The following is a 14091-nucleotide window of genomic DNA, read 5'->3' on the forward strand; positions in this document are numbered from 1 at the left end:
ATGTGTTTGGTCATTAAATGCGAACAGACGTGCGTCCTTTCAAGTGTCAGAAATAATTCAAAAGCTTACCCTCTAAGGAAAGAAGTTTTATCTACTTCCCGCTAATACTAAAGTATTATCACCGAAAAGTAGGGGGACTATCTGTATGAAGTGAAATTGGTTAGAAACAGGTTGATGAATGACGAGGTGATCATGTGTATCTGAAGACATGTAATATGTGAGTCAGCAAATGATTGACATCAAATACAAACACGAGTTCGATGTTGTGTAAATTCCGAAGATATGTGAACCAGTAACAAAGATCTGAAAGTAAGACATCGGTTGGGAAAGATAGCATTCAATGAGCAGTCATCACAAAGAATCTTTGTATTAATAGCCAACCAATATGCAGCCATCAATGGCGAATTTATTCTCATTCAAGAGGAGCTTGATTTGGGGATCTTGTCTCCCTAAATAAAGTTATAAATAGGAGAATTAGTATGCATTGTAGGATACGAAAAACCATATGTACTGCAAGGCTATAATTTGCTCTCATATCATAAAGTTACTTGCTTTTCTCTTGTTCCTAACATTGTTCTTATTCTTGCTTCCGGAGAGACTCATCATATAGTCAGGCTTGTATTTCCTTTATAGTTATTTTATATTCTTGTTTATGTTCTTACTTATTTTATATTTTCGGATCAAATTAATTCATGTACCTATAAATCACGTTACAAATTCAGCTGTATCGTTTTACAAGCAAACAATATGACAATAAATTTTTGAAGCTTGCCGCTTTAAATATGCCATAACATTTGTATGACTATAAATTCATTAAGAGTAAAATTAAAAGGTTAAGTTAGATTTATTCTTATGTCAAATTTAGAAAGCTGTCATTTTTATTAAACGGGCTAAAAAATATTGTTACATAAATTAAAACAGACGAAGCACGAGTAAATATAAGGAGAACAAAGGACAGATGAGAAATATAGAAGTAAGAAGCAATTTATCAGAAGATAGACCATATATTGGTCATGAGGATTTGGGATCTTCTCTTTTCATTTTCACTTTTTCAATATTTAAAAAAAAAATTATAGTCTCATTAGAAAATGCAGAGAGGATGGTATTAATGAGAATGTGATATACCTAAAAATGATCCGACACTCCCTCAGTGCCATCCTTTTCGCTAATTAAACAGCGTTCTGTTGCTATGGGTCTTTCATCAGTGCCAACCATTTTGGTAAATAGAGTGGTCAATCCTTTTCGGTTTTTAACTCAAATCGAGAAATTTAATTCTAGAAGTTAAAATTAGAGTGTGGACACTTATTCTTATTTATGGTAAGTGATTATAAAACATATTTTACATCTATTAATGATTTGTTATAAACACAAGTTACAAATAAATATAAAAGTTTATCTACAGCGCCAATATTTACGTCATATTTAATTTACTCTATACGGTTCCACAAGTACTTAATAATTCCAAATCAAATTAAGTATATTAAACTAGGTCCATATCAGAAACTTGTGGCACAAATAACTCGAAACAACAGCCTTACAAACATCCCAGCTAGCTCTACCTTTCCATTTTTCAACAGGTAACAAGATACGGGTTAGCCCTCCCTTTGTTAGAGGTAAAATCAGATTGCTGCTAAATTATTATGCATTGTTGTTCTCCTTCTTCATTCATATCGTCGTTCTTTAATTCAAAGACGACGACAACGAGGTTCATCATCAATTTCCAGGGGACGAATTCTAGCCAAAATGTTCATTCAACCTCCTTTCAAGATCTTAGAAATCAATGTGATTTCAGCCCAAGATTTACCCCCCGTGTCGAAAATGTTACGAACCTTTGCCGTTGCATATATACATCCTGACCATAGATTAACAACTAGGGTTGATCACAACGGCAAAACAAACCCTGTATGGAATTATAAGATGGTTTTTCGTGTGGATGACAAGTTTCTTAATTCAGAATCAGCTTCTGTCACGTTTGAGATTTATAACGTTGCATGGCTACGTGATCTCCCTATTGGCACAACTCACCTTATGATAAATAGCTTTTTTCCTCCTCTTTCATCCAAAAATCCAACAATGAGATCTACTACTCTTCATATTCGTCGTCCGAGCGGTCATTTACAAGGGCTCCTTCATGTTAGTATCCAATTGATTGACACTACCCCTCTAGAAATTCTCCCTTCTGGAAGTGAATTAAGCTCTTCTATATGTACAAGCCATGTCTCATCAAAAGATGAAAAAAGTATTAGTGACGAAAAATTTGAAAGCATCTCGACTATTTCCAAAGGTCATGATACATTGTGCGAAGAAGACATAACCAAGAATATTAATTACGTGGTGGAGACTCGCGAGGAGAATAAAACTCAAAAAAGGGGAATACTGCAACGTTTACGTAGTAAACGAATAATGTCTAATAACAGTTCAGATTTTTCACCAAATCAAAAGATGAGACGGACACCAACTGTGTCATTTTGTTCAGGGGTGCAACCTATACCTTCAATTGTGGCAGAAGATATGAAGAAAGGATTGTATCACACAGGGGAAGGAATAGAATATGGGAGTTCTGTATTCGAGAACTGGACTGTACCAGGTGACAAAGATGAAGAAATCCAATCAATGCGATCAAAAAGCTTGACGTGGGGCTCAGATGATCAAGTTCATATGCAAGAACATGTTGAAATTAAGAAGAAATCTCGACCAAGAAGACATGATTCAGATGGAGGAGGGTTGTTTTCATGTTTTGGAAAAGCATATGGTTTTGAATTCAAGCTTATTTGTGGGTCGAGAAGCACCAAGAAGAAGAAGAGAGACATAAAGCTTGAACGCCAGAAGAGTTTTCCTTATAATAATAATTATGAGGATAACTTACGCAGGTTTTACATATAATTAATTTACTTTCAATTTTTGTTGAGGGTAATTCTGAGTCTTCAAGCAATGTGTAAAATGGTTTAGGGTATCCATAATGATGTTGATTTCTTAAATTTTACGAACATTTAGAAGGAAAAAACAAGTAAAGGTCTCTCCAGCCCAATGTATACCCATACGTGTTAATTTGTCTTTATGCATATGTACAAGAAAATTTAAAAATTCTTACGATGTAGGTTTCAATTTATATGTATAAATTTAATGTTGAATTCTGCTACCGTAGATGGCGTTATCTTTAGATATATATATGTACTAGCATAATACTTGTACTTGATATCCTTTTTCCTTACCTAGTCTTGATTTAACGTAACACGTACTTTCACCATGCAACATAGAGAAATCCAAGACATTGTACAATATTAATGCACCTTATGACCACTATTTGACCAATTGTTTTCTAATACCGCACAAAATAATTGTAATACACTTTGTTTAATAAGTGTGGTTTCTGAAAGGAGGAAAGAAGAAAGAGAAACTAGTTGGTTACTTCTCTTAAGTGGAATATCATGATGATATTTTGTTAAGTTGAGGTGAAAAGAGGAAAGATGGACGAAGCGGAACTCAAACTGGAAAACTACATGTGTTTATGACTGAAAATACTTTTATTGAAAATATTTTTAGAAAAATAATTTATACACTTTTTTTTAGTACAAGTGTTAAAATCCTTTTTTCGTTTTGATATTCTATGTCATGTCTAATCTAACATACATAAATTGGTGCGAAGGGAGTAACTATTACTCTCTCCTTTTCAACTTATGCAATATACTTTTTTTATTAGTCCATTAAAAAAAAAAGTTTACCTCTTATACCAAAGGTATACATCCTATTTATTATAAATCGAAATTATTTTAAAATATTATTTTCTATAGCTACCTTTTATATTTTATAGCAAAATAGGTTAAATATACTACCATTGAGGTATGAAATACGCGCTATTTTATGTTTTTTCTCTCTCTTTCTTTCAATTAACAACACGATTCTCTCTCAGAATTTTTCTTCTTTCTCTCTCTTCCTTCTCTCTCTCTTCGAGCAAAATACCTGCTTCTAATCGTGAATTCTCTAGCCGAATCCTCTAGTGTTACTACAATTGAAAATACTTCTAAATTGTTGGGGGAAAGAGGGGAAAGACGGACTTTTCTTAGATATCAGATTCCTCCATAGCAAGGAGGGGCTCGTCGCTCTAAAGCTAGGGCCACTGTGCGGGGAGAAAAAATGATGTCGGAATAATCCGAGTAGAGCATGGGTACTGTAACATGAGCGACAGATACTGTATTCTGTACGGATCCGATGAACTTTCTTCTCTTCTTGGCCGGAAAACGCCATCTCCGACGAACTACAAGAAAGTGGGGCTTTAGCGAGAGGAAATCTGGTCGTTGAAAGTCCAATTTCGGTCGTTATAAGTTGATAACGACCGGAAAAAATTCGGTCGTCACCGGTCGTTAAAAGTCCCGACGTTAAAAGTTAACGACCGGTTTACAGTCCGGTCGTTAAAAGATCTTTAGCGACGACGTAATTTCCGGTCGTTATACATGCTTTTTAGCGACAGGATTTTCCCCTCGCTAATTTGTTATCCTGTCGTTAAAAGTCTTTAATGACAACAATATATTGAGTCAATTCGAGTGCTTTTAGCGACCGATATTCCCTTCGTTAATTGTATAATTACTTTTAACAACCAATACTCTTTTTGTTAATAGTCATTTATCTGTTTGAGAAGCCTGTCGTTTTATGACCACATTTTTCTTCGCTAATATGAAAATATAATAAATATAATTAAGAAAATTTAAATTACATGAATGATAATAATTATTTACATGCTTTCATACACGTTCAACAACATTGGAAATAAACCAAATACTTGATATTTTGTTAATACAAAGAACTAGTGTATCATTTTTACCAGAAAGCAATCCAAATTGTAACAAATCCATCTTACTAAAACAATGAAAAGTAAAAATAACGTAAACCCAGCCAAGAGACAACTGGAAACATAAAATGAGGTGAGTAAAGCATCATTTTAAATAATTCCTAAAAAGAAAAAAGTAAAATTTCAGCATATATATGTACATAAGATAGTGTCTTTAAACCATTGCTGACGAACCAAAAATCTCGTGTACTTCAACTTGCTCTACACTTTCTTCAAGGATAGGTTCTTCGGACTTCAAATTTTTAATCTGTTAAAATAACAAATTTATGCAAGTTAGTCACAAAGAATAAACAACTAAAGAAGAAAATTGACACTTTAAAGGGGAAATGAAAAGATAACACCTTAAATTATCGAATGCACATAGAAGTAAGTTAACTAGCCAAAGAAGTGACAAGTTCAATTAAATTCCCCAATCATTATTGGACCCAAAATACACTTTTTCACCATTCCAAAATTTTGCCAGACACAAAACCAAAACAAATGTCATGAATCTCAACCAATGTTCCTGGATACTATTTGGCAATCTTCTACCAGCTTACGAAAAAATGAACTAGTGCTTATTAAAGGGAGAACAATGACCAAGCATTTAAGAAAAGAAAACCTTAAGTACATCTGCAAGATGGCTAGTGTAACATGCCCTTCACCATAGTGCATAATTTCTTTATTTATGATTATACGACTAGAAGACTCCATATTGCATTCTAAGTTTCAAGTCCTGAAGCCATATTCTTTAAAGATGTGGAGATATTAGATAGAATAGCAGATTCCCCATTTCTTTCCAACTAATGTCGTCTCAACTATGGAAGAAGATCTCAATAATAACTTAAAACCTTTTAAACCCAAGTCCAAAAGGTATGAAATATATATGACATTTTAAATACCCAAGATTGTATCAAGGCCATGAAGAGGTTAATTGTCATTTGATTACAAAGATTACTAGCAGTAACATGCAAAGAGATAAATAAATTACCAGAAGAGCAATTTGAAGCTACTCATAGTAGATCAAGAAAAGAAACCAAAAGCTCCAATTTTTACAAAGAGAAAATAATAACTAAAAAATGAAGAAAATAATAACTAAAAAGTCATAATCATAATAATAATAGTTATAATAGTTGTAGCATTTTACTAGTAACCATAATAACAATAATTATAACAACAACATACTAACCAACAAAGCTCATGATTTTATCATCAAGAAACAAACAGAGAGAAATAAAAAGAAGGCAACAAATTAGATGGGAAATAAAGATAGAAGCTAAAGCAGAAAGGTGTAGAAAAGAACAAAGAAAAGTAGAGTACCCTTTAGTTATTTCAAGAAAACTGCAGGCTCAGAGCTTAAGAAGTGATATGACAGAATTGTTCTGCTTTGTGGGTATTCTAGTTCTTACTAAAAATGGCGAGGTAGAAAGAGAGTAATAATAAGTGTAACAGAAAAGAAATAGAGATGAGATCATGGGGGGTAGAGAGAGAGTGTGTGTGGTGCAATTTCATATTAAAAAAAAGGAGTAAGCAGACAACAACATATATCTAATGTAAATTCTCTCCAAAAATCCTTATCTCCTGGTATGTTAGCAAAAACAAGTGCACCTAATGTACATAATATTTGAAACTTCATTCTTGCTTAAATTCACTTGTTTCATTATGTTTTTATTTATTCATAAACCTTAATGACATAAAGAAAAATATTCACATGAGCCTTGCAATATTTTCATCATAGAGTAAAATAGGATTTTCAATATACTAACCTGTTAAATGATTCAATCTGTTGATCACTTGAAGATGGTGATGAAGGCTGATCAAACACTATCTTTGCAAGTTGTACGTATTTACTCTGTAGCTCATCATATTTACTCTCTAGCCCTTCCAAACGTCCTTTTAGTGATTCATTTTCTTTTACAGTAGCATTAAGCTTTTCCAACAATGCTGCTTTAGAGGAGTTACCCCCTTTCAACTCCTTAGACTTAATATTCTTGTGCATCGATCCTCTCCAATTGTTCCATAACTTTCTCATATGTTTCAAGACATGATCTCGTTGATCATTTATGTCATCACTGTCAAATTTGTCCTACAATATTTCACAAGTATCATTAAATATGAAACTTATCTTATAAACTAGAAATATAAAAATTTAACTGTGTGTATCAAAAGAGATGATAGAGCTTATAAAGGTTATACGAGCTTTAATTGATAGATAGGGTAGATTCTTAAAAGAAAAAAGTGAAGTGACCATGAGTCTATATTTAGTTCTATTTAACAGGCAAAGGAAGTATGCTTATGTGTAGATATACTTGGTGATTTGCTAAATGGACACCAGTGCTTCATCTGTCAAATGTGTGATCAGATAGATGCAGAGTGATATAGCAAAAATTTATCCGAGCGAAATGGAAAGCATAGGCAAAGGTCCTAGCTATGACTTGTAGCCATTTTTAGCTATACAACTTGTAACAAACAGTTGTAGGCCGGAGAATAAATTGAGTAATGCAAAGTTCGTGGAATATTCCAAGTAGACTTATGCAACTAATCAGAAAATAACTCTTGAATCAAAATAATTATTAGTATGAGTATAAGCAAATAGCAAAGAGACTGATGGCAACTTGTAGTATTTAGTAGTATCAAATCTATCGCCTTCATTAATGACTACTAGTATTTTTTTTTCTAAAATTCAAAGTCAAATAAAAATGTCACCTTCAATCTCTACTTGTTTATAGTAGGTCCTATCTTGTTTTCCTCCCTTTTAAATACTGGAAAACAAGCTAACTACAGAGAATCCATTATTTTCATAACAAAGAGCATATGTAGTTTTGTTTACAAAAGACAGACAACTTCGACATTTTTCCTAGTGTTCCATAATAGCAACTAAATTTTCATTGTTTACTTGCAGAATCCTAGTTGTTAATTCCTTTTGTCTCATTGGCAAATTAAGAAAAAGAAACCTAGTATAAGACTACCTTGTAGAAATCGGGAACATCCAAAATTACTAGAATCTCTCACAAGCTAAATTGATTAAATTGTTACTCCATTTCTTCCAATTCGTGTCACTCATTCTGTTTTTTTCACTTATTTATCTTTTGAATTAACATATCTTATATAGTTAATGCAACAATTGTAAACAGTAATTCTTTTCAAAAAGAAGAAGAGTTCCAACAAGTTCACTAGATTCATAAACTACAGACTAATACAAATATCCAAAAAGTTAGTGATTTTGTGTTGTACTTAACATTCAAGAACTACAGACTAGTATACAAGATACACAGTTCTTTGATAAAATAATAAAGCCTACATTAGTACCAAGTGCCTATCCATCTTGACTTTACAATTACGATCGAATATAGTATGCAGTTAACCAACCATTGAATACAATGATGTAAGCTCACATGTATTTTCTTTTATTTGTGAAAGAAGAAATGGAGAAGACAAATCAAGAATGTAATGCTTTAAATTTTTACCGTAACAGCTTCCCACATATGTTGTAGCTTATATTCTTCGATATCTGCCCATGAGTGTACACGCAATGGGCACATATTACGATCATGAACCAATATACCTAAGTGTCTTGTAAATGAGGCATGATGCTGCCCAACAACTCTATTGTGGTAGAAAAAGAATGCTCTACCTTACTACACTCCATCTCTATAATTTCTAACAGACGAAAAACTCTCTATATACACTACCCCTGACAAAAGATCATAACTAAACATACAGAGAAACCATTGTAGGAGTAAATGTAGCAACATCAAAACTATCTAAAATCTATTGTCAATATACAACTATAACGAAAGTGTTAGTGTTATCTATTAGAAGAGAGGAATCTAAGGCAATGGACATCCATAAGGAATAATAATTTTTACTGATACACTACCACCAACAACAACAACATACCTAGTGTAATCCCACAAGTGGGTCTAGGAAGGGTAGAGTGTACGCAAACTTACCCCTGCCTTAAGAAGGCAGAGAGGCAGTTTCCGGTAGACCCTCATCTCAGGGAGGGAAAAAGGGAGGGGAAATAACAAGCAAACCGAATCTGACACCAAAGCTAAATACAAAACTAGCAATAGATAATGCAAGCAGAAATCGAAATAAAAGACAATGGCAAGAGTAACACGAGAATAGATACATTATAATATTCTCAAGTTAAGTTGTTTCCAAAACTTAATGAGTAGCTCGTCTTGAGAATCAGGGGCTTGTAATGAAATGAACAACATTATGCTTGCAGACGCAGGACTTTATTAGGGTAATTTTAAAAGGTCTTCTAAATTTATACAGTTCCAGATGCTAAAGCAAAATTCAGCATCCAACATGCTTCATAATACCTTTCTCTATTTGTGCAGCATGCATGCCCATACTACTTCCAATTTCAGCTTAAACTTTGCATGGACAGCCAAATAAAGGCGAATATACTTTGTAGTCTGGGTAATTAAACATATTTTAATTTTCTTTATTTTGCTGAAGGTAAAGGTAATTTATTAGAGCTAGTAGCAAGAAGGTACTACAAAACACATATATTTTACATGAGACTTCAACTCTTTTCTGTAACATATCAGGTAAATCTAGGTATAATCAATACTATCCTATATCAAACTATAGCTTTGTCTTAGAAATATTTAATTCAAATATTTATCAGCTACAAATGCCAATAATTCACCTCAATTGAATATTCAAATTAAAGGAAAGGAAAGGCAAATTATCAGGAAAGATAAGCTCAAAGCATGAGGAATAATATTAAATTCTAAACTACCCCTTACTAGTAATGCTTCTACATTCTTGAATATTCATTCAACAAGACGTGATTTTTTAATTGTTTTAACATCTAATAGCACCTAGCACGTGAATGAAGTCATCACAAAAATCAAGTTCTCTGTTAACATGATTCTTGAAACTAAGGGACTCGAAATATGGAGTCTAACTCATGATATAGTACTTAAAGCAACACAAATAAGGTCAAACAAAACTCCAATTAGCAGAATTATATCACTTTTATATCATCATGTTGGTAATAAATCTCATCCATGACCGCATAGAAATTCAATGAAGTAGTATATTTTTAAGCTCTTCGGGGACAAGAACAGAAAAGCTTATCATTAATTTTATTAAAATCTAATGGAAACATATAAGTCACAGAAAATTTTTGCAATACTAAATGCAAGCAAACCCGTATATAAAAAAGGTACCCAATTTTCATAATAGTACTGCAAGATTAGAGCTTACCTTGAGAAGAAGAAGAATGAAACCCCAAGTTGTAGAGAGTAACACAAGCCTGATGCTTCAGAGAGTTTCAACTGCTCAATTTCACTTATACCCTAGCTTTGTAATTCCTATGATAAAAAGAAAGAAAAGTGGGGAAAATTATGGGTTTAGGCCAAAAAAAAGGGGAAAAGTGGCGTGAGTGGGCTGATGTTGGGCAAAAGAAAGTTAGTGTTATTTTTTTTTTTTTTTTTAACGACCGGATTTACAATTTTTAAGGACCGAATATTTTCCCTTTGTTAATATTAAACCAAAAATTAATTTTAACGACCGGAAAAAAAATGTGATCGCTATTGATATACCTATAACGACCGAATTCATGTCCCTTCGTTAAAAATTGGTCGTTAAAAGTCAAAATTCTTGTAGTGGAACTTTCTTCTCTTCTTTGCTATTTAACCAAATACAATGATACAAAAACATCGTATTTTGTACCAAGTCACTCAAACGCATTGTATTTTTGTATAAATATTTTTTTTACCTGTATTTATGTATTTCAAAGGTCTGTATTTTTTGAATACAACTGAATACACATGTATTAATTCATGCATATTGTACTTACAGTATGCATGAATACATGATATAAACATTGAAATACACTAAATACAAATATTGAAATAGAATAGAATATAAACAGTGAATATATTTATTTTAAAATACATTGAAATACAGTAAAATACAATAAATACAAATAGAAATAGAGTGAATACAACCAATGAGATATACTGAATACAGCAGTAGTGATATGTATTAGGAATAACTAAAATATTATTAATACAAATACATTTGAATACACTGAATACAAAATAGCGAATACAATAAATACAAACATTGAATCTAATGAATTTGACAGTAAAAAACAAATATTGAAACACACTAAATACAAAAATTAAAGACAACAGTTATATACAACTGAAAAATTATTCTAATTAATTGGGTTGATAATGGGGAACATTAGAATTGATTTTGTTGAGTTAATCCTATTTCCGTTATTAGACAGCTGGACAGACCTATTTTTACTGTATTCATGAATACATGGTGCGAATACATGTTAACACAGTCGCGTACATCTGGAATCCTCTATTTTTAGGCGACTTTTGTTATTGTATTCATGAATACAGTAGCGGAATATAGCGAATACACTACCGTAACAAATTAATAGTAGCTATAGGAAGTAATTATGTATATGGTAGCTATTAGCTATAAGAAGTTAATAGCCACTAAACAATAGTGGTTTATGAAAATTCCTCAAAAAATAATTATATATATGTATTTGAAAAGAATTTAACATAGTAAACTTTCTATTTTATGCATTTTATCCTTAATGAAAAGCTCTTGATTATAACTACACTAATGTTATAAAATATTTAAGATTTTAAGTTTCAAATGCTTTATAGTCACACAAATATATATAATGATATATTTAAGATCATAAGTTTCAAGAATCCGTTTTTTGTTAAACTCCATTGCGAGTCAAATTACGTTGCATCAACACGGGAAGTATTACCTTTCTACAAAATATAAGAAGGAATATTTTTATGTTTATGTTTATATAATCCTTTCTATTTCTTGGCTTGCTAAGCGTGTACATCCTTTTCCTCGTGTACAAAGAGAACCACAAAGTCACATAGCTGTATAGTATATGTTGAGCGGTTGTATTGCTATAAATATTCCACGAACCACCAACAACAACAACAATAATAACATACCTAATAATATTATATCACTTCGTGGAATCTGGGGAAGGTAGTGTGTACTTTGTTCGGGAAACATAAGCACCACATTAGTGAAAATATAGACAAGAAGGGACAGCACTAAAAAGCCATAATATAAAAGCAGAATAAAAACAACAAGATAGTAAGGTGATCAACAATGAAAGAAAACAGCGGTTAGTCATAAAAACCTACTACCAACAGAAAGCTAGACTGTGTGCCAATATTACTATTATGAACACTCTAGACTACCTACTCAATCACCCTAATCATCGACATCCATACCTTCCTATCAAGGGTCATGTCCTCGGTCAGCTGAAGCTGCGCCATGTCTTGCCTAATCACCTTTCCCCACCTCTTCATTGGCCTACCTCTACCTCTCCGTAGGCCCTCCAATGTCAACCTCTCACACCTCCTCACCGGAGCGTCTGTGCTTCTCCTCCTCACGTGACCAAACCACCTAAACCGCGCTTCCCGCATCTTGTCCTCCTTGAACCACCCTCTTCTCGAATTTACTTTAGGTATTGGGCCACCTACCTTCGAATTTGAAGTGACTGTGGCTGTATTGTGTATTGACTACAAATGTGGCTCATCAAGATTAAAACGTAAAAAAGGAAATACTAATTGCTGAGATGAGCTAAAAAAAATATTAGTACTACTATATATCAGAGACAAATACATTTAGTACTCGATTATGAGCCCATAGTCCTCTAGAGTAATACGGTACACTCACTATAATACCACTCGAAGTACTCTTAGTGCATTTATCAAGACTATATTTCTTTATTTATTATGACTTGGTTGATCCAATTCAGGGAAGAATGGCATTTTATTATAGCGGAAGGCAAATCCTTTCCTGTGTTTCACTGGACACCTACCTTCAATTTGTTTTTGTTTTTTCTTTCTGCTCATTTATGCAGTTAATTAACTAATTAAACTATTTAGATAACAGTGAAAACTTCGTAGCGCGCTTTTCTTGCCACATTTCTTAAAAGGAAAGAGAAGAATGTAAAACAATTTCTCCTAAATATGCATGTAATTTCTGAGTAAGTTCACAGCCGGATTATCTTATAGACTTTTAAAAAAATAAAAAATTTAGCCACTACCTGTAATTTATTTTCAATTCGAGGAAAGATGAAATTATAATTCTTAGAAGAATGAGTACATAATATGATCTTGTTTTTGGGAGGATCCACTAAATGGACCAACGAAGCACTGTCGGGTCGATAGCCCTTGATCCCATATTATTTTTTTCGGTTAAATCTGCCCTGCCTTAGTAGTGTAGGTGTTGTATTTCATGTAATAAAAAAGGGGGACTAGGCCGAAACCTCTGAGTTACAACAGAATACAGCACAAGAATGGTGAACCAGACCATTCTTCAAAAACGTGTGGAGCCTATGGACAAAATGACTCCTAAACTCACTATATTCAACTTACAAAAAAATTGGCCTTATCGTATCTACTTCTAAAACTTGGTATTGCCATTTATCTAATTGAAATGGACCCTTTGCGACACCAGGTAATTGTTGGAGTCTTTCATAGAAGGTCGCATTGTCCAGTGTTGTTGCACGTTGTTGGCCCAAGTAAAGGTGAGTTTTGAACTGACAAAGGAACTCACACATGGATCAGGTCCATCCTAGTGAGGCACAGATATGATCAACTCAAGCAAGTGAGATGAACGTGAAGGAGACAAACCTCACTTACCAGAAGTGATATCTCCTGATCATGATCGAAAAGGTTGCATATTAGATAAGGAGAAAGACTTCTTACTCAAAGAGAACACGGCTTAAGAGATGGATAGAGTTAGAGGTTGAAATCAACTAGAACTCTTCCACCAAGGAAGAGTAGCATCAGTATTCTAGTCAATCTCTATCTGCTAACTCCATAAATATCAATGTTGTTCTCTTTTATAGGGAACACACATAAGCAGAAGGTAAACGTAAATTGAGAGCAAAATAGCAAGGCAATTTTGCAAGCAATTTGTGTGTGATTCAAGCGTGCAAACCTGAAGCAACTTGAACCAGATAGAAGAACCAGTTCCAAGTGTTTGTCTTTTATTCTAGTTCAATTGTACTAGGTGAGTTTCATATTGTACCTTTCAGCTTATCTAGAAGCAATTGTATTAGGTACTCAGAGTTTTCAAGTTAGAGTTAACTTGAAGTTGTTGCAACAGTTGAGGTTGTGTGCCACAACGGGATTAGAGTTAATCCTAGGTTTACAAAAGAGTTTTTGTAAATGCAGTTTTTGGCTCAGTGATTTTAGTGGAGAGTTTGGGAAAATCCTACTGGAAAGTAG

General features: G+C 33.1%; 1 protein-coding gene across 1 annotated transcript; it reads left to right on the forward strand.

The window, feature by feature from the left end:
• The first annotated feature begins 1917 nt into the window (after positions 1–1917).
• LOC109241973 lies at positions 1918–2883 on the forward strand. The gene has a single exon (XM_019408796.1). It carries the CDS (start codon positions 1918–1920, stop codon positions 2881–2883), a length of 966 nt encoding a protein of 321 aa, XP_019264341.1.
• Positions 2884–14091: the final 11208 nt, after the last annotated feature.

This window comes from Nicotiana attenuata, unplaced genomic scaffold, assembly GCF_001879085.1.
Source record: "Nicotiana attenuata strain UT unplaced genomic scaffold, NIATTr2, whole genome shotgun sequence".
In the NCBI taxonomy this organism is placed as follows: Eukaryota; Viridiplantae; Streptophyta; class Magnoliopsida; order Solanales; family Solanaceae; genus Nicotiana; species Nicotiana attenuata.